The sequence below is a fragment of the Bos javanicus genome, chromosome 5 (assembly GCF_032452875.1).
Source record: "Bos javanicus breed banteng chromosome 5, ARS-OSU_banteng_1.0, whole genome shotgun sequence".
Lineage (NCBI taxonomy): Eukaryota > Metazoa > Chordata > Mammalia > Artiodactyla > Bovidae > Bos > Bos javanicus.
Window position 1 is genome coordinate 76,109,624 of NC_083872.1, and position 21,109 is coordinate 76,130,732.

General features: G+C 52.9%; 1 protein-coding gene across 6 annotated transcripts in view; it reads right to left on the reverse strand.

Annotated features, from left to right (window-relative positions):
- Positions 1–18,793, reverse strand: part of TMPRSS6 (transmembrane serine protease 6) — a 39,571-nt gene extending 20,778 nt beyond the window's left edge. Inside the window, exons 1-7 of one of the 6 annotated variants that reach the window (XM_061417372.1) lie at positions 18,555–18,793; positions 12,806–13,002; positions 7,836–7,969; positions 6,358–6,425; positions 5,618–5,802; positions 5,335–5,376; positions 1,108–1,312 (exon numbers count right to left, since the gene is read on the reverse strand). In XM_061417372.1, the coding sequence (XP_061273356.1) occupies positions 1,108–1,312; positions 5,335–5,376; positions 5,618–5,802; positions 6,358–6,425; positions 7,836–7,969; positions 12,806–13,001 (830 nt within the window). In that variant the 5' untranslated portion in view covers position 13,002; positions 18,555–18,793. Of the gene's footprint in view, positions 1–1,107; positions 1,313–5,334; positions 5,377–5,617; positions 5,812–6,357; positions 6,426–7,835; positions 7,970–11,770; positions 11,851–12,805; positions 13,003–18,389 lie in introns of those variants that run through there. The other 5 variants (XM_061417375.1, XM_061417373.1, XM_061417374.1 and 2 more) reach the window with 5 other exon arrangements.
- Positions 18,794–21,109: the final 2,316 nt, after the last annotated feature.

Here is a 21,109-nt window from a genome sequence, read left to right on the forward strand (position 1 = left end):
TGGAAATCAGCTGGTGTCTGGCTTCTCTGCTTCCCAGAGCCCTCCAGGAACCCAGCCTACACACACCCCAGACTGCGGTCAGCACATGGCAGTGAGTTGGGGCCGCAGATGAGAAGGCAGCCTCAGAGCCTGGAGAATCAGAGAGGCCCTGCGGGAGGGGGCCAGGGAGAACCTCACTCAGCTCACCCTGCAGGACTGCTCTGGACCTAAACATGCAGGTTGCACCCTCACTGGGCTTGGAAGCTGGTGCCCACGCAGGACAGAGAGGCAGCAGCCCGGTGCCCCAGGGTCTCCCCCAACCTCCTGTAGTCCCCTGCCCCACCCTCACCCTGTGGGAAGGTGATCAGGCTCCTGGAGGCCAATGCCATTTCCAGCCCCTTCGTGGTCTCCCCATGGCCCACTACTTGCCTGTCTTCTGCATTCCACATCTTATCCTAAAGTTCTTCTCTTCTGCTCAAGAACTTTCCATTAGTTCCCCACTTACCAAGTATTAAAGATCAGATTATCCCTTGTATTCCATGCCCTTTGTGGCCTAGCCCCAGCTAGACTGTACATAATAATAAGTAATAATGGCCAGCAGCTGCTGGAGCTTTAATGGATACATCAAATGTATGGTAATAGTGGACAGCATTACTGTGTGTAAAGATCTTGGCCCAGATCTGATTGAAATCCTCTCAATAACCCTGCAAGGTAGGAATGGCTGTGCACCCATTTTACAGGTGAGCAAACTGAGGTTCAGAAAGGCAAAGTAACCTGCCTTAGGGCACACAGCTAGGAAGCAGTAGCGTAGGGTTGGAAGTCAGGGACTGCCAGCCTTCAGAGCATTCTTACAAGATCATGTCACCTCCCAGAGCTGAGCTTAGAGATCGCCTAGTACAACTGCTTTGTTACAGATGGGAAAACAGGCTTGGGGAGGGGAAGGGGGTTGCCCAAAGTACACAGGCACTTCCACTCTTCTCTCGCCATCTCCCTCTGGCCTGTCTCCCAGATGCCAAATATAGGGCCCAGGGGCACCCAGCCCCTTATCTCAGAACACTGGGTGTGGCTTTGACCGCACACCATCACCCCCTTCCCAACCTTCCTCCCACCACCTTCCCAGGGACTCACGAGGTGATGAGCCTCCTCTCGAGAGGCCCCGCCACGTCATACATGGCCAGCCGGTCCCGGCAGTCAGCCAGCTTCCACTCGAGCCGGAGTTTGAGCATGAGATCCTGGGGGCCCTGAAGGTGCCACAGGCAGCTGGAGGCCAGGGTGTCGGGCCCCTTCAGCCGGAGGGCCTGGCCCTGGCCCACGTAGCTGTAGCGGTAGCAGCCTGGAGTAGGGAGAGGAACAGGCCCCCTGACCCCTGTTAGCTGGGAGGAGGGACCCGGTTGGGGGGCAGCCCCATCAGGTCCTCACCCAGGCAGGGGTGGGGTGGGGAGAGCCCAGAGGCCCTCTGTCCCAGCTTCCTGTTTCCCCACCGCTTCCATCTCCAGCCTCCTCATCCACACATACATTCATTTGTTCATTCATTCATTCCCTTCACGCTCACTGAGCTCACCAGACCAGGTAAATGCTAGAGAAAGATTTGGTCAGCTGCCCGAGCGTAACGAGAACAGCAGGGAAATATATAGACACTGCGGGGGGTGGGGGGATATCTCGGAAGTGAGGGATCTCAGGGAAGTCCAGTGGAGGGTGGGAGGTGCGTCACAGAGTGAGCAAAGGGCTGCAGGCTAGGGTGGGCAGAGGACTTGGAGGCAGGAGGGCAAGCTGGAGGAGGGAGGCAGGGTCCCCCTCATGCCCAAGAGAGAAGCCTTTTGGTCCTGCAGCCATGAGAGCCATGGAAGGTTAGGTAAGGACGGGACACGATTGGGCTTGGGTCACAGATTCCTCTGGCTACTGAGAGCAATGCCAAGGAAACCAGGAGACCAGCAATAAGGGGAAGCAATAAGGGGAGCGGGCTCAAGGCTGCATTTCGGATGGAGAGAAGGGAATGTGTTCCAGTGGGGCTGGGAGGCAGCCAAGTAGAGGAAGTCAGCTCAAGCTGCTGCTGCTGCTGCTGCTAAGTCGCTTCAGTTGTGTCCGACCCTGTGCGACCCCATAGACAGCAGCCCACCAGGCTCCCCGTCCCTGGGATTCTCCAGGCAAGAACACTGGAGTTGGTTGCCATTTCCTTCTGCAATGCATGAAAGTGAAAAGTGAAAGTGAAGTCGCTCAGTCGTGTCCGATTCTTAGCGACCCCATGGACTGTAGCCTACCAGGCTCCTCTGTCCATGGGATTTTCCAGGCAAGAGTACTGGAGTGGGGTGCCACTGCCAGCTCAAGCTAGTGATCATCAAACAGCACGAATGAAACAGATTGCACTTAGCAGGCATTTTGATACATGCCCAGAAGTGAACCAAGTGTTGTACACTCACCATTTCATTAAATGGTTCCATGAAATAGTTTCTATTATTGTCCCCATTTTACAGACCTGGGCCAGGCAAATCTAGGTTCACCTGATCTTTCTTGGGCCTCAGTTTTTTCCTCTATAGAATGGAGGCAGTAGTGATCCTTGCTAGGTTGTCACAAAGCTTAAGGAGAGTGCATGTTTGAACACTCAGCATAGTGCCTTGCACATGCATGCATGCTCAGTCGCTTCAGTCGTGTCCAACTCTTTGCGATCCCATGGACTGTGGCCCACCAGGCTCCTCTGTCCAAGGAATTCTCTAGGCAAAAATACTAGAGTAGGTTACCATTTCCTTCTCCAGAGAATCTTCCTGGCCCAGGGATCGAACCCAGGTCTTCTGCATTGCAGGCAGATTCTCTACCACTGAGCCACCTGGGAAGCCTTGCACATAGCAGGTGCTCAATACAGGTAGTGACCATTCTTCTTTAGGTAGGTGTTGGGGAAAGGGAGAAGGTGGAGCTGGGAAGAAACTCTTTGACTTCTCACCCTTCAGTTGGTCACATTTGAGGCTCAGATGTAACCTGTCCCGCTGGCTGCCCTCGTCCACACCTCCTTCTCCATCACACCCCCACTGTGCTTCCTCTCTTGCGGTTCTCCATGAGCTTTGACTGCAGTGCTAGACCTTGCACAGCAGTATCACCTATACCATTCACTCATTCATCATAGTTGATGGGCACCTACAGTGTGCTTGACTTAGGCTCCAAGGACCAGCAGTGAACCTGGGCCGTAAGTATGTCATTTAAACCTCACCTTGAGCTAAGCAGAAGGGATGTGGGAACGAGCCCCGGATGTGAGAGGCAGCCTGGTGTGCAGGGAGTTCACACTCTGTACGATTGTCCTGGCACCACCTCTCACTGCTGTGTGACTTCCTATCAGTTGTTCAGTCACTCTGAGTTCTGTCAAATGGACATAATGCTAATCCCTGTCCCACCTCCTTCTCTGCGTGGTTCTGAGAACCAGGAAGGGCATGGAGGTGAAGGAACAGGCTTTGCTCTGACTGCTACCGCTTGCTCAGCTCCCTCCTCCTGATGACCCCTGGCCATCCTGACCCCAGCTGTGGAGCTGATCTCTCCAGGGAGAAACCTCTGACATTGCCAAGGGGAAGGGAGAGGGAGCCTGGGGAAAGGTGTCTGGCTGTTCCCAGGTACTTGTATTCTTTGAATCTTGCTCCAAGCTGATGCTTGCTTTTGCCGCTTTAATAATTACTTTTTTGTATGAAGCTGATTAGGGGAGTGCTGGTCTCTGTTGATCATCAGAAACACCTTTAGGGAGCCTGGGAGAAAGTAAATGAAGCTCCTGTGTATTCTCGCTGCCCTTTGCTCATGCTCCTCCCTATACCCAGAGTGTCCTTTCCCCGCTGGATCTGACAGATTCCTCCCTATCCCCCAATTCTGAGCCTCCCTCCTCCAGGAAGCCTTCTAGGACCTCTCTAGTCAGAAGCACCCCTTCCTCCCTCTAGAGACACATCCCTTCCTCTGCTTTGGATCACAGCCCCGGGGGTCCACCTCTGTCCCAGGGCAGAATGGTTCCCTTTCTGCACTGCCCCCGGGACCTCTATTCTTGCCCTGGCACTTGGTGCTGTGAGATTCTGTGTATTTGGTTGTCTCCCTCATGGGGCTCAGAGCTCCTCTGAGGGCAGGGTGAAGACACGGTCAGCTGGTGTCTCCAGAGCCAGTGTGGGGCCTGGCAGGGAGAAAGTGCCCCCAAGAGTTGTCATCCTTGCCCCATGAGACACTGTGCTCTGGGAGGGCAGGGGCTCTAGGCATGTACTGAACCAAATAGGGACGATTATAAAGCAACTGCCAGAAGGCTGGGGACATGTGAACACTCAGCACAGGCAAGTGCAATGGAAAGGCCTGTTTGAGACCAAGGATAAGGGCAGTGTGTGCACCAATGCAGTGTTAGATGATGCATATCAATAAATATAGACAGATTAATTTCTTGTGCTCTCCTTTAGTCATGAGGGAAAATCCTACTGCTTCCCTCATCGGTGAGTTAAACAAATCTTTGACATGTGCTCATATCTTTGTATGAGAATCATGATTTTAAGTATTTGAAAACTGTCCTTTGACCCCATCACCTCCATCCACCAAGGAAATAAGCCTTTGACCAGCCACATGGAGGGACAGGAAGGTCAGAGAAGGTACAACCAGGATTTCAACTCTGCCTCCCTAGGTAGAAGAGGAAGAATCTGGGAATTTAAGAGATCTTGCTCAGAGCCACAGGGTACAGTAGTAGCCCAGGCGGTACACTGCCTAATTCCAGAAGTCAGTAGTCACAACAGCCTACAATGTGGATAGCACTCCTTGGTGGCCCTGCTGGTGCTTTGCTTCCCAGGGCTCAGGAAGACTGGAGGCTCTTGGAGAAGCACAAGATGACTCTAGCAATAGGGCATGGGGATGGGGTGGGAGGAAAGGACAGATTAGCCCGACTGGCGGAGAAAGGGAAGGAAAAGATGGAGGGAGTATCCTTACCTGTGACAGAAATAGCTCCCAAGACCAAGTTTCAAAGCCAAAGTGACTGATATACCTCAAATCGACAAGATTATTTTCTACCATCAGTGGAAACATAAGATTTCAAAACAGAAGAAATGGAATTCCATGAGAGAAGAGCAGAGTCACATTGATGTGCAACTAAATCTGCTACTCACTCACACCCCACACATGAAACACACACACTTTTGTGCAAATACACACTTTGTTCACATGTGCACAATACTTCCTCCCCCCAGAGGCCCCCAGCCCTGCTCAGGACCTGTCACTGAGTCTATATTATCATGCCCCTTGGGTGACCCCAGACCAGTGCCCCTTGCACCCAGAGAAGCCGTGTGGACCCCTGACACTCAGCCAAACGAGAAAAATACCAACTCAAAAGGAAAGTGGGGAGGAAAAACCAAAGTGGCGTACCCAGCGTGGAATTCAGTGCAACTATGTCTTTCACGCTGGCTTCTGTTAAAAGGAAACGAACAAACAAATGAGCAGAGAGAATAAATAAATGAAATGAAAATAAAAATAGAAGAGACTATCAGAGCCTGTCTGAGATTGACCCTGACTGCCCACCGTCCCCCATGACCCACCCCTCAGTCCTGGCTCCTGGCCACTGGGGTTGGGGGGTGGGAGGAGCCATCCCTGGAGGCAGGCTTGCCGGGCCTCGCCAGACTGTCCCATGTTCCTCGTCTCCAGTACTGACCCAGGATCACCAGGCCCTCGGGGTCCACCTCATACTCGGTCCGATAGGGAGCGGGGACCGAGCTGTTGACCGCAGACAGCAGCTCCTCCGCCAGCAGGGCCCGCACCACGTCGGGGCTCAGCATTGGCCGGCGGTGCTCCGGGATTTGGAGGATGAACCAGAAGAAGCACGTGAATGGTCCCTCCCTGGGGCAGGTGGAAGTGAGAAGGGCTGGGGGAGGAGCCTGGAGTGTGGGCCCCACCCAGTCCCCTGCTCCTGGTGAGAGTTAGAGGGGGCGGCAACTATGGCTCATGTGATGGGCATTGAGCCAGACATCCCTAACACCCTCTGAGGGAGGAGCTCTGGAGACCCGCACCCATTTCACAGATGAGGAAATTGAGGCGTGAGAGGTTAGGTAATATACCACAGACTCTGTTATAAGTGAATGGGACCACTGCACTCCCCACCCCTACTACTGCTCCATGGTCTCTTCTGATACTTGTCAGGCCCTTGATAAAGACACCACAGTCACTGTCTAGTATAATCCCTGCCACACCATTGTTTTCATTCTACAGATGAGAAAACCAAGTTCAGTGAAGGGAGGTCACATGCAGGAATCCAAGTTTCCTCTCTGTGTCTCAGTTTCCCCATTTTAAAACATGAAGGCATTGCATCAGAAGCCTACAGCATCCCCTCCCATTCTCCGAGTCAAAGGCTCTAGCAAAGGCTGATGAGGGTGGGGGGTGCTCAAGAAGACTCACCCAAAGGAGTAGACGGCACTGGAGTTGTAGTAAGTACCTAGGGGGGTGCTGGCAATGAGCTCCTTGAGCTAAAAAGAGGGAAAACAATCAGAGTCCCCTCATGACTCTCTGCAGAAACCCTCTCCTACCCTGGGATACCGTTTGACCCTCCCACAGCCCTCCTTGACTGAGGAATCTATAGGATAGAGAGGCTTGCCCATGGTCACATGGTGAGTAATGACCACGACAGGGAACAAACCTCATTCAGTTTTTATTTCCCTCCCCCTGCACATAGCCGGGCTTCCCTGGTGGCTCAGTGGTAAAGAATCTGCCTGCCCCTTCCACTAGCTCTGAACTTGACTAGATTACCAGTGGCTTCTCCCCCTCCATCAAATCACTCCTTGACTCTGAGAAGCTCCCCCTGGGCTTCTGAGTCCCCTCCTTAGGCCCAAGCACAGCCACTGGGGCTCAGACAGTTGGTCTTCGCACATGTTCAATGGCAGTGCTGCTGTGGGGTGGAATGCAGGATCGTGGGTTCTTAAAGAGCTCTGAATGGCACAGAGCTAACATCCACATGCTCTCATTTTAACCCCACGACAACCCTGCAGACAGGCACTGTAGTTATTACTCCACTCTGCAGAAAAGGAAAGAGAGTCTTGGGTGGGTCTCCCCGAAGTAGGTCCTGAGGCAAGTGGTTTATTTCCAGATGATTCCAAGGCACATCAGTGGGGAAGGAGATAGGCAGGAAGGCAGCCAACATGGCTGCGAAGGTTCCGGGCAGAGCTATGGGTGGCTGAGGAGCAGATCCAGCAGGGATCTCTGAAAGACTGTGGTGGAGGTGGTGGTTTGATCATTAAGTCATGGCTGACTCTTACGACCCCATGGACTAGGAACCTACCAGGCTCCTCTGTCCATGGGATTCTCCAGGCAAGAATACTGGAGTGGGTTGCCATTCCCTTCTTCAGGGGGTCTTTGCGACCCAGGGATTGAACCCGGGTCTCCTACATTGCAGGCAGATTCTTTACCAACTGAGCTATGAAAGAAGCCTGAGAGACTGTGGGAGCATCTTCAGAACTGTTCTCACCAAGAGCTGAGGGATCCACCTTCTCTGTCTCTTGTGCCTGAGGGTTGCTGCTGGGAATTACTCCTCAGCACTTCCAGCCCGCCCTGCTGGACAGGGTGCTGGCTGTGAGGGAGACCATCCCCAGTGCAGTAAGCCATTGTTAGGAGGAAAAGGGGTGTGGGAAGGTCCTGGCAGCATCCTTACGCTGCCCTAATTTTCAAAGGTCATGCTTCTACTAAGTGGCAAAATCAGGATTTAATCCAAGTGCAGTTTGACCCTAGAGTCCACTTGCTTTCCCACCAGTCTGCACCGTCTCCCTTCCATGATGCCTAGAGCAGGACTCTGATCCTAATGAGTGTTCTGGATGGATTCACCCACTGCCTGGACATGATCAGGCCCCTCCCCTCTCCCTTCTCATCCCTGCCATCCTTCCTACCATCTTCTGAGCTTTGGCAGTTTCACTGCGGAAGGCACTGGACTCCCGGCGGGCAAGGTCCTGGGAGAAGTGGCGATTGAGCACGCGGAGGCTGCCTGAGTACACCTGGCTGACTGTCACCTCTGCCTTGTACCCTGCCCAGGAAGAAACCAGCAAAGGTTAACCAATGAAGTAGATGGGGATGGTTCCTGAATCCCCTACTCCTTCTCCTGCCACCCCGAACCCTCAGCACAGCCTCCAGCACCTTGGGCCTCCAAGGCACCATCATCACTGCCATCGTCTTTGTCGTTGTCATTCAGAGTTTGTGTAGTGACAAATTGGCCGCACAGAGCCAGGGAGGACAGAGGCCCACAGGTGGGTGGTGTCCCAGGGGCTCCCAGGCAGAAGTTGACCCAGTGATTAGTCCAGGACATGGATACCAAGAAACCCATCTTGGGCCCAGAAGGTCAAGTTCTTGATTTAGCACCTCTGTGTTGTCCACTGAGTGGTCCAAGCTGCACCTACTATGAGGGGTACACTAGTAAACCAAGACAGACAGGTCCCCCCACATGGACCTGACAGAGATGGGTAAGATAGACTTTCCCCCAGTAGCCGTACAGCCTGTGGGTTCATCTGCCAGGATGTCTTAAAGGAGAAGCACGAGGTGCTCTTAAGGGTTCATGGCAAACCCTAGGCCAGGGTGACGCTCCATCTGAGACAGGAGGGATGGAGAATAAATTAAGAAGAGGGGAAGCAGCAGAGTATCGTCAGGGCAGAAGGAATAGCATATGCAAAATCTCCACAATGGGGGTCATGTTAAGGACCAGGGCCAAGAGCCTGTTTGGTGGCGCAATCAGACAGGGGTAATAAGAGGCTGAGACATCAACAGGGCGGGATTTTGGTCTTTCCCTGATGAACAAGGGAAACCATGAAAGGTTTAAAATCAGGGATGATGTCATCAGATTTCCGTTTTGCAAAGATCGTTTTGACTGATGTGAAGACAACAGATTCATAGCCCGGACTTTCTAGCCTTATTCAGTCATTTATTCATTCATTCAATGCATATTTATTGAGAACCTGCTATGTTTAGGGACTGGCCTAGAGTACATGGGAATATACCAGTAGGACAGTGAACAGATGACAACAACACAAAAGCCAAACCTGTCCCTAACAGCTTGTAGTCTAACAAGAAAGACAGACAATAGACAGCGAACACAGGACATAACATATTAGAGGTGTTAAGTGGTATAGAAATCAAGCGTTGCTGTGGGCTGCAACATGCAGGCCAGAGAGGAGGGAAGTGGTGTTGGTCAAGTGGATGTTAACCTACGGAAAGAGCATTCCAGGCAGCAGACTGGCAAGTGCAAAGGCCCTGAGGCAGGAGCTTGTCTGCTGTGTTTGAGGAACAGCAAAGATTTGAACGAGGGGAAAGCAGGAGGAGATAAGATGGTGGAGGAAGGGTCACACAGGGCAACCCAGGAAGGACTTTGATTTTTGCTCTGAGTGAGATGCGAGCCATGGCAGGCTTTAAGCAAAGGAGTCTGATGATTTGATTTACTTTATAAAACAATCCCTCTGCCTTTGTGTTGAGAACAGGCTGTAAGAAGGCCAGGGCAAAAGCACGCGGACCTACAGGAGGCTCCTGCAGCCGTGCCAGTGTGAGTGGTCCAAGGGAGCCTGACCAGGCTGTGCAGGGAAGAGAGAAGTGATTGGTGTCAGGGTATATTTTGGGCTTGCTGGCTGGCAAATTGAGGTTGGGCAGTAAAAGAAAGAGGAGGGAACATAGGAAGGATAAAATGACCACCTCCTGGGATGTTCTCTCCATTTTTTTCAATTTTAAAGGATTTTCTTAGGTCATGATTTTCTATTTTATTTTATTTTTTGGCACACTGCTAGGTATGCAGAACTTCCCTGACCAGGGATTGAACCAAAACCTCCTGCAGTGGAAACAGTCTTAACCACAGGACCACCAGCGAAGTCCAGGTCACTAATGATGATACGATAAAGTTACAATCATTTCTCAAAATCTCAAACTTCTGAAACACTTGTCTATAAAGATACATTGCCTCAGAGACATGGAAAATCAATAGTTCAATATCATTTTATGTTAACAACTGGTACAAATCAATTAAAAAGTTAAAGCCCCCTTCAAAATATACTCCAAAGGTTGAATGACAATTTATAAAAGAGTTAACTCTCAGTAAGGTCTGAAATACCCTTAGACATCCTGCAGGAGGAGCAGCGCCTGCCCCTGTCCCCCTCCCACCCCCAGCCCACCTTCCTGGTGCACAGTGGAGCTCAAGGGCTGGAAATGCAAATTTGGGAATCATCAGAGGATATGGGCATAAATGGAGGCAGAGAGGAGGAGAGTCCCTCCAACAGCAAACACACAGAGGAGAAGCCATCATAAGCTGAGGACAAAGAAAGTGTGGGTGCCCCGGAAGCCAAGCGAGGAAAGTGTTTCGAGGAGGAGGGGATGAGGTACCCAGTCAAGTGCTGCCTGCAGGTCAAATGCCATGAGGACTGGCCACTGGATTCAGCAGTGACCGTGACAAGTACTCTTGGGGTTATGGGCGGGTGGGGGACAGGGAGTCAGATTGGAAAGGGTACCAGACAGAGGTATGGAACTGGAGGGCACAGCATTTTGAAACACCAGGAGTTTGCTACAAAAGGAATCTGAGTAATGGCTGGCAGGGGGTGGGGAGACCAGAGGGACTGAGTACCAGAGCAAAGAGAAGCACTGTACACTGATGGAGAGGAGGCTCCCCAGAGGAGAGAGGGGGCGTGGCTGGAGCCGGGCCACCGCATGGGCAGAGGGGCTGGGATCCAGGCTGGGAGGACAGCAGGCTTTACAAGGCTTTTTGTTTGGTTGGTTTGCTCCCCACTTCCTGACGCACCACACAGCATGTGGGATCTGGTTCTCCGACCAGGAATCGAACCTGCGCCCTCTGCACTGGGAGCCCAGAGTTTAACCACAGAACTATCAGGGACGTCCCACAACTGGCTTTAGATAAGGCAGGGCTGGTTCACCCATGCGGATGGTGGAGGGCAGAGCACATGGGTACAGCTGGGAGGGCATCTATGGGGCTTCTCTTCTGAGTGGTTCCATTTTCTTGTTGAAGCAGGAGGCAGAGTGGGTGGGGGATATGGGAGAGTTTGAGAAGACAGCAGGAGAGGGAAAGGACCAGGGCAATACAGCTGGGCAGCATGAAAGGCCCTGCTACCCGGATCTGAGTGGACCAGCCCAGAGCCCACTGGGCTTGGGAAGCCGGCCCTCACCCCATCCTCTTCTGGGCCACTGGGTCAGGCTGCCACTTATCCAGACGTTTGCTCCTCACTTCAGGCTTATCCTGCTCCAGTGTAATAGGCCTCTTGTCCATCTCCCCTTCCAGACCAGACAGGGCATGTCTGTAGTCCATCCCCTCCCCAGTGCCCAATATCCAGAGCACTGCCTGGCCCAGGATGGGAGAAACTATTCAAACATCTCCTAAAGTGCTCTTCTACCTGCGTCCCTCTGGGGAGAGGGTTGCCTTCCCCCAGCTGGAAGGAGCTCTCACCCTCTGGGTCCTCAGCCCCATGGAGCATCCTGTGCCCCCAGTGGGGTGATTCACTCCAGAAGTCTAACCAGGAGAAATCAGACGCTGTGAAGACAATCGGCAGGTGAGTTCCTGCCCCACCCCCACGCCCCCCACCAGCCCCACTGCCGCAGCTTGGCGCTCTGCAGTTTTCCCTGAAGACTAATTATCCTGCAGCCTAAGGAGGCCTCGGCAGCCCTGTGCTATTTGGGAAGCTGGCTTCCTGCCGGTGGTGAAATGCACACAGCTTCTACTCTTAGCCTGCATTGCTCGGTTTTGAGCAGAATCACAATCCACCTAACATCATGGCAAGTGGGTGCACTTCAGACCCAGGCTTCCTAACAGCTTTGACCCAGGGGCTGGTTCTAGAACACCCCCTACCTCAACTCCCTTTGGAGTCGGGCGTAGGCTGCTCTCCCCAGTGGCTGCTCCAAAGTGGGTCCCCATTCCTTTCAATGGACCTGAAATTCCACCAGGAGATGCAATCAGTAAGAAAATGGTCTAACTTTTGCAGAGTGCATAATGGGAGATCTCTGATCTCTTGGGTAAAGTGGACTGTCCCTGCTAGGGTTCTGTTGGGTCCCCTCAGCTTGCTCTGTCCTAACACTTGGCAGACTTTATGCTGAGGGCAGGGACTGTCTCCAGAACCTGCACAAGGCTGGTGTATAGGAGGTGGTCAGTACTGAATGAATGAATGAAGGAAGGATGGACGAATGGACCCAGAATATAGGCTAGTTGCTCGTGGGGCCCCAACAGACTGATTGAGAGCTGTGATACCAGAAACGGAAGGCCTAAATTCAGGACATGGGGAGACACAGCTGCTCCAGACATTCTTGCCCCCATTTCCCTCTGGGTTGAATTCCAGGTGTGCTCAGGCTGGGGTATAAAGCCATCGGCATACATGGACACCGCCCTGGACACCTGAGTCCTGGGTGCCCCTCCCCTTTATCCCAACTCATGCTGGGTCCTGGAGACTCAGAGATGATAGAGCCAAGGTCCCCCCGCCCAGAAGAGCTCCCAGGTTGGACTCAAGTGAGCAGAAACACTAATTGGTGTCAGGCACCACCAGCACCACTGGGCCTCCTCCAACTGAGCCAGCTGGCTCCAAGCCCAGGGCAACCCAGGAGGGCTGTGGGCAAGGGAGGCAATGCTTATACTCCTTCAGCTTGTCAGTTTACAAGAACTGGAAGAGCACTTCTTCCTCAGCTGCTGGGAGTTAGGGGCACTTGGCTCCAGAAAGGATCTTGCACTACCATCTAACAAGACAGGAAGGGAGACTCCAAGAGAAGTGCATGTCCAAGTCACACAGTGAATTTCCAGGTGTCGCTGAGCCTGGAATCCTGGTCTGTCCTGCTGTGCCCTTTCGACCACCCTAAGTCCTCCCCATGTGCCTCTCCCAGGGGCCCATGCAGTTACCTAGGAAATACCAGAGCAGGACCCCCACTGAAGCCAACATGACCAGAGCCAGCCACAGGGGAGCCAGGCGGAGGTAGTCTCGGACTTTTCTCTTCGCATCCTTGGGGGCCTTGAACATCCCTTCCGGCTCTGCCTCTTCGCCATCACCTCCATCACCCTGCCCGCCAGCCGCTTGGGGGGCCTTGGCCATGGGCATCCTGGCAAGGAAACAGACCAGGGTTGGACACAGCCTGGCATTTGCAAGGGAGCCTTTGCTGAATGTTGGCCTTGCAGAGAAGTAAGACAGCACCTCTGCCTTTTGGAGGAGCAGGATCATAATGCCAGGTACCAGTAATTCAAAGTGGGCCCTGAGCCAGCTCCCAAAGGCGGGAAGCATGCTTCAGGATGGCTCACCCCGGGTGGCCAGCTGGAACCCCTACCTTTGCATCTGGTGTCAGAGGAGAGAAGGACGTTTCACTACCTAAACCCCACCCCAAGGCTGTACCCTCAGATGGAACTGGGGTGCGTACACGGCATAAATGTTTCTATAAAACAATTCCTCCTGCCATCAGGATTTCCTAGCCTTGGCTTCTCTTCCATTCGGGGGATGCTTTTTCCTTGCTCCTCGTTCTCAACAGCAAAGCTTTCCACAACATTAATGCAATTCATTTACTTGGCCCTCCCTGCCTAGAAGCCCTGAGTCAGCTCTGTGTTGAGCCAGGGACTGCCCTCCAAGGAGCACCAGCCTTCTTGTGTCCCTACTGTTCAAAGTATCTTAGGGGCAGAGGAAGGAGATAAAAACTAGTATTCATGTAGTGTCTGCACAAGACAGTTCATAGATATCACTCCCTTTAATCCTCTGGTCTCTGGGATGTGAGGAACATTGTCCCCATGCATTCTTCTTCCTCAGGTCCTCTCTGTGTAGACACTCTACTTGTATTTTCTTGCTTAACTTCCAAATGCCTTTCAAGGTTCTGCACCCATTGAACAGAGGAGGAGACTGAGAGCTAGAATGTTTTAGCAACAACTCAGTCCAGGGATTTCCTAGCCTCCTTTATATCAATGCAATATGAATGTCTGGTGCTGGCAACCAGCCCCATTTTGCAGATGGAAAAACTGAAGCCCAGAGTGGCTAAGCCAGTCACAAAAGGTTACGTAGCAGATAAGTGGGGTGTCTGACTCCAAGCCCTGGTGTCTGACTCCCTGATCTTTCCGCTACTCTGGGCCACTTCCTGGAAATGAGGTGTTAAATAACAAATCATGATGAAATAATACCTGAATGTCACCCCTCTGCGCCCCAGGCCTGCAGCTGTCTCCCCTTCTAGACCCTCCGGGAAACTGCTGAGAGCTATTTGGCTTCTTGGGCAGGTTTTCCACAGTCCAGAGAGGGCCCTTGACTTGCCCACCCACCAGCAGAGCAAGGATTCCACACCTCTGAGAAATTAGCCTCTTCTTCCCATAACCCAAATGCCATTGTACCTTTAAAATACATCCCCAGGGGTGTGTGTGTGTGTGGCAGAGGGGTCCTTTGGGCTGAGTCTTGGGTTTTCACACAAAGGGTTTCTGAAAATAGGGCTCATTTGTAATGCTTGAAGTTTCTCAGCCAAGGATGTCTGGCTCCAGGCACATGGATCTCTTAACTGGCCTCCATGAATGCAAGGAAAGGAGGTGACTGCTGGTCATTCTCAACTGGGTATAGGACTCCCCTCCACCAGAGGACTTCTTACACATGGGGCCCTGCTGGCTTTCATGGGCCAGGACCATGGATGATAAAGATCCTGAAATGAGTGGACAGCCTTGCCCATTACTCAGAGTGTCCAAGGCCCCCCAGGTGAAAGTGGCTGCCCCCACGAGCTGAGTGGGGTGGCTACAGCCAGGAGAGCCCTGTGATGGGCCAGTTCCTTCCCTCTCTCGGCCCCAAGTCCACTCTCTCTGCCAGAGAGCCACATCCCTATTTTACTGAGTCTGGATCACCAAGGACCTACTGGGGACTCGGAAAGCACAGAGATGACCATGACTGACATTTATTTGAATTGTTTTTTCCGGTGTTTTAGTGATTTCCCTGGTGGCTCAGACAATAAAGAATCCATCTGCCCATGCAGAAGAGGCAGGTTCAATCCCTGGATTGGGAAGATGCCCTGGAGAAGGAAATGGCAACCCACTTCTTGCCTGGAAAATTCCATGGATAGAAGAGCCTGGTGGGCTACAGTCCATGGGGTTGCAAAGAGTCAGACGGGACTGAGTGACTAACACTCACTTTCCAGTGTTTTATAAGCACTATCTCGTGTAAGCCTTCTGCGGACTCTTGGGGGACAGGGTCTGTTATTATCCATCCCCATTTTACAGATGAGAAAGTTGAGGCACAGAGAGATTGAAGAACTTGACTGAGATCCTACAGTTGGTTATCGGCAGAGTCAGGCTGCAAACCGATGCTATTTGTCTCCAGGATAATGCCCTCACCACCATGCTTTACTGCCTCACACATCATCAGGGTACAAGGGGAAACTGAGGCTCAGAGAAGGTCATGGATCTGATAGAGGAGGCACAGAGGGGAGTAGTCACAGGCAGGATGTTCAGTAGGCACCCCCTTCCTCCCCCCATACCCCAAGCACTGCCTTCACTCCCTGGGTTTTGCCTCCTTCATAAATGACGCTTACATTCGTCTGGGGGAATTCTGAGTATCACAGAAAATCCCCTGTGTGAGACCCAAGATCTGACACAGCCCAAATTGGTGGGGCAGGTGAAGAATACACCTGGGCTCCCCATCACCTCCCACCCGGCCTCCCAGGGCAGCCTCCTAATGCCCTCTCTGCCTCCCATCTCTGCCTCGAGCACATCTTCCATGTTGTCAGCAGAGAGCTCTCCCTGCCCACCTCCAACCATTCACCTGCTCAGAGTCCTCTCAAGGCCCCCAGCCACCTCCAAACCCCTAGTTGAGGCACCCAAGGCCCTCCATGGCCAGGCTGCTGCCTTTGCCCCCACAGCCCTCCTTTTGTCACACACATCACCCTGCAGGTCCACAGGGTGTGCCTTTGTACTGTCACACCCTCTGCCTAAAGGACGGGCCCCTAAATGCCAGCTCCAGGGTCACCTGCCCAGTGATGGGGCCCAAGGCCTTGGAGAGTAAGCCACTCTAGGCAGCCCTTGGTCAAGATCAGCAATCTGCCTGGGTTTCGGCTTCGTTTCCTCTTCTCTACAAGAAAGACATGTCTGTGTCTTATCCACTTCTGGATCCCTATAGAACCCAGCACAGGGCCTGCCACTTGAATGAATAGTTCATAAAAGAATGGGTGAGCAAAAACTGAATTAAATTTTTAAAAAATAAAACTTGAAAAAAAAAAGACTGTGAGTAGAGCCCCAGTTATCTAGACTCCCGTTGCAGTGCTCTCGTTCACATCTTGCTGCCTCTGGGAAGCAGGACGTGTAGAGGCATGGAGCTGGGTCACGGAGGTGGTGCCAGTTTCTGGGGTCCAGGATTCAGTTATCAGGCCCCTATATATTTATTGAGCACCTGCTTGGCGTCAGGCTCTGTGCTGGGCATGGGGGTCACACTGGTGAATATAAGAGACCTCATTCCCAGCCTCTTGAGGCTGACAGTCCAGCAGGAGGTGGACAATTGTGACAATTGACAATTGTGATGATGACCGCATCCTCCTGTCTTTTATTATATGGTGACTCTTACATTACTTTTAGGATCCAGTCACCAGAAAAGTGTGTGGCTCTATCTTCCAACTGCTCCCAGGACCCAACTCCTTCTTGGCACCTCTGTGGCTCCCACCACCATCCAGGTCAATATCATCTATCATCTTGGCTCCTACACCAGCCAGTCATCTGGCCACCTTCACTAGCCAATTCCCACACAACCACCAGAGTGGTCTTTACCACGCATCCTGCTCATAAGCCCCACCTAGAACAGAGCCCGCAGCCTTTGTCACAGCCCACCAGGGCCTCCGTGACATGGCCCTTGTGTACCTTTCTGAAACACACACAGCTCCTGGCTGGATCTGCACCAGATAGAGTACAGGCTACCTCAGGGCCTTTGCACTTGCTGTTCCCTCTGCCAGAAATGCTTTTCCTTCAGTCTTGCCTCATGACCTGCTCCTTTACCTCCTTCAAGTCTTTGCTCAAATGTTACCTCTTCGCTGAGACCTTCCCTGACTGCTCCCCTCTCTTGGCTTCATCTTTCTTTATAGCTCTTTTCAGGACTGAAATTGCCTGATATGCTTCTGTATCCCTGCTCAGTCTCCTCCCTGGCTGTACTGGAGCAGAGGCTTTATTCTATTTGCTCTGCATACCCTGCTCAGAGAGCAGAACATGGCTCCTTCCTGTGCAGCCAGGGTGCTGGGTGCACGTGTGGCCTGGCCAACTCTTTCTGCCTCCCTCCGCCCCTCTCCCACTTTACGCTTGTTGCATCCTAATGACATTGGGCTTCCCCGTGATTGATTCTGAAAATGAAGATGGTAAAAAGCTTTTCCAGATCTAGGGTTCTTAGCTAGCTCTGGGTGAAGAGCTTCACAGGATTGTGTCTTAAACCCTGAAAGTTCTTGCTCACCACCTGGCTTTCTTCCTTCTGTCTGGGCTGCCCATCTCCTGACCTGGCCCCTTCACACCTCCGCTCAGCTCTTACAGGCTCCTGCAGCTCTCCCAGAGTGCCCTGGAGGGGCGGCTGCTCCTCTGAAGCGTCCTGGGCTTCTCCCATCAATGCACAGTTCATCTTGGGGCATTCTCTGTGTGCCCCTTGACGGTGAGCCCCTGGAAGGAGGGACTGGGTGTACTCCAACTGCCAAAGGGTCTGGGGCTTCTCCCCTGAACCTAGACACCAGCCTGGAACCTGCTTCTCACTCCCTCCATCCCTTCTGGTCATTTCAGGTCCTCAGTCTGCCCATGGGAGGCTGAGCTAGCTGGAGCTGGACGATCGCTCCTCCTGTGTGCAAGCCCGTGCTGGACACTGACACAATCAAGTTCTATTTCCGCCTCCAGCAGCCTTGTTTTCTCTACTTAATGGTTAGGGAAACCAAAGTACATATATATAGAGAAAAGGACTTACTTGGGTCACTCCACCAGGGTAGACAGAGCAGAATGGGGCAAGGATTCTGATCTAGGACCTACTGGGGAGGCCATTCAGGCCTAGAGTTCACCCCCACCACAAGCTGCGCTGACTGAGTCCCCAAGTGTAGGGGAAGGGGTGAAAGTCCCTTCCACACACTCCCAAACTCACACACAGATGTACACCAACAGAAACAGGCTGAAGTACGTGCACAGCTATCTGTGATATACAAATGGCTAGGTACATGCTTGTGTACACACACGCACACACACACAGAGCTACATTCAGCTCTGAGCTTGCCGCCTGTTTAGTGAAGTGGGGAGCTCTGGGCCTGTCTCCCGTACCAGAAACCCCAGGTGGAGTACCTGAATATGGAGGGGGCAGCTTGTCCAACCCAGAATGAGAGTGGGGTCTTCAGCCTGGCAAACCTGGCCTCTCCCCTGCCCCGTGCCTGCCTCAGAGTCCACCAACCACAGCTGAGCCCTGGGCCTCCCAGACCCCAGAACCTGTAGCCCTTCCACTGCCCTGTGCCTCTTCCCAGCTCTACGGTCTCCTCACCTTCAGCTCACCCGGTCACTCTCTGGCCCATGAGGCCCAGCAGACCAGGTCTCAGAGCAGGAAAGTTGGCTGCTGCCCCAGGGAACCAGGCCCGACTCTCCAGGTGGATGCTGTCACCGGGTCATTCCTAGGTCCTGATCTCCTGTCTTGGAGGTCCCTGCTTACCTTTGGGAGTGGCGGGTGGGTGCCAGGCCTGCACAGGCCTCAGAGCCTCTGTTTGTCCAGGCCAACGTCTCCCCACCCCCACCCAGCCAGCCTGGGATCAATGACCCACAGCCATGGCCGGGATGTCTGGCCCTTGTCCCCTGTGGCCTGTGGCCCCAGGCTCCATGGGCTTCCTGCTGGGTGGGGGACAGCACTGTGACTGAGCCCAGGTAAACAGACCGGAGGCAGCCCAGGAGGCAGGAGGCAAGCAGCGCCCCGCCCCGCCTCACCCCGCCCATGGGCACCCGGGGAGGCTGGCAGGCAGGTGCAGGAGATCCGAGCTCTCCCTCGAGGCCCGTTGCCTGGTGATGTTCCTGCCTGGCTATGGCCCCTGGTCCCCTGGAGCATGAGGTGGGGGTGGCTGAGGACTGGGGCCTGGGCAGGGTCCCGGGCAGTGCAAGCAGGGGCTCACGCAGGTCTCCTTACCTGGACAGGTGAGACCAGAGGAGTCAGAGGCTCCAAGAGAGCAAAGGAGGTAGGGCCCATGTGCTCTGGGGACAGGAGGGGAGAAGGTGGAGTGGGGGTGGGGTAGGATGCCATTTTCTGTTTAGCTGGAAATTATTTGAATTGCAGCCTGATTCTGGAGAGCTGTACTGTCCACTTTGGTGGCCTCTGGGCACATGTGGCTCTTGATCCCCCTGGAACATGGCCAGTCTGAACTGAGATGTGCTGCATGGGTAAGATACACACCAGGTACTGAAGACTGAGTGCAAAGAAAATAAAATAGCTGAAGAAGAATTTTTTAGGTTCATCACATGTTGAAATGATAACTTAGCAATATGCGGTTAATAAAATATATTATTAAAATTCATCTCACCTGCTTAATTTTACATTTTTTAATATGACTATAAGAACATTGGAATCACAAGTGTGGTAGTGAATGGAATGCAGCAGAGATGGTGGTTGGATGTGGCCATGCTCCAAAGCACTTGTTGGGAACCAGGGTTTTCTGGGTGTGTACAGGCTGCTGGCTACCTCCAGGCAGGAGAAGGACTGGCTTGGGCTCCAGCAGAGGGTACATGGAGGGGCTGGTTAGGGATTCTGGGTTGGGAATACCTTCCCTCACTTCTCCTATTCTTTAACCCTGCCTGAGTCCTAACCCTTACCTCAGCCTTGACTCCCCTCCATCGCCCCCAGCCCCAGGGCAATTTTCCTTCCTCCCTCCAGTCTCCCCTCCTGCTAGGCCCTGGTACCCCCCTCCCCAAAAACATTCCAAGAGAGAGGCACTTAGGATGGGAGCAAGGAGCACTGGGGTGTAGACAGAGACACCCCAAGCCCTGCCTCTGTCCTTCTCCAAAGTAGCCCAGGTCCCTGGATGAGGCAGGCTGGTAATGGGAGTCTTTTTTTTTTTTAATTGGAGTATAGTTGCTTTACAATGTTGTGTTTCCACTGTTCAGCAAAGTGAGTCAGCTATACATATACATATATCTTCTCTTTTTTGGATTTCCTTCCCATTTAAGTCACTGCAGAGCACTGAGTAGAGTTCCCTATGCTATAGTCGGTTCTCATTATTATTGCTTCTATGAAAAGTGAAAGTGAAAGTCGCTCAGTTGTGTCCAACTCTTTGCAACCCCATTGACTATACAGTCCATAGAATTCTCCAGGCCAGAATACTGGAGTCAGTAGCTGTTCCCTTCTCCAGGGTATCTTCCCAACCCAGGGATTGAACCCAGGTTTCTCACATTGCAGGCAGATTCTTTACCAGCTGAACCACCAGGGAAGCCCAAGAGTACTGGAGTCTGTAGCCTATCCCTTCACCAGCAGATCTTCCCAACCCAGGAATCTAACTGGGGTCTCCTGCATTGCAAGCAGATTCTTTACCAGCTGAGCTACCAGGGAATCCCTGTCTCTTCTATACATAGTATGAATAGTGTATATATGTCAATCCCAATCTCTCGGTTCATCCCACCACCACCCCCTTCTCCCTGGGAGCTGGACAGTCTTTGAAAAGCAGATCTTGTGCAATCAGTCCTCTGTACTTGTCGACACCCAGCCATCGATTGGTCACAGCCTGGGGGGAGGGGCTGACTTGGGGGGGCAGCAAAGTGCCAAGGAAGATGTTTGAAAGCAGGGGCAGCGCGCCAACTCCCCAAGAGCTCAGAGAACTGTGGGCTGGGGCCGCCCACCACTGGGACAGGCTTCCCTCTGTCAACTGACGGACTTCCCTGGTGGTCCAGTGGTTAAGGCTCCACACTCTTGGTGCAGGAGGTGCAGATTCGATCCCTGGTCAGGGAAGATCCCTCATGCCTCGTAGTACAGTCAAAGAAAGAAAGAAACTTTGATTAAACCTCTGTCAATGGGGCAACAGTGTGCCCCTCGTCCCTGGGGCAGCGAGACACAGCCACAAACAAGGGACAAAGGCCTTGCTCTTCCCTGGTAATCTGCATTTCACACTAACACTGGGTCCCCTTGGTCTCCAGGGGCAGAGAAGCCCTTGGAGTCCTGGCCCGTGAGGCTTGGAGGCCTCGGGGCACAGCAGGGTGGACCCAGCAGGACAAGGAGAGACAGGCTTCAGC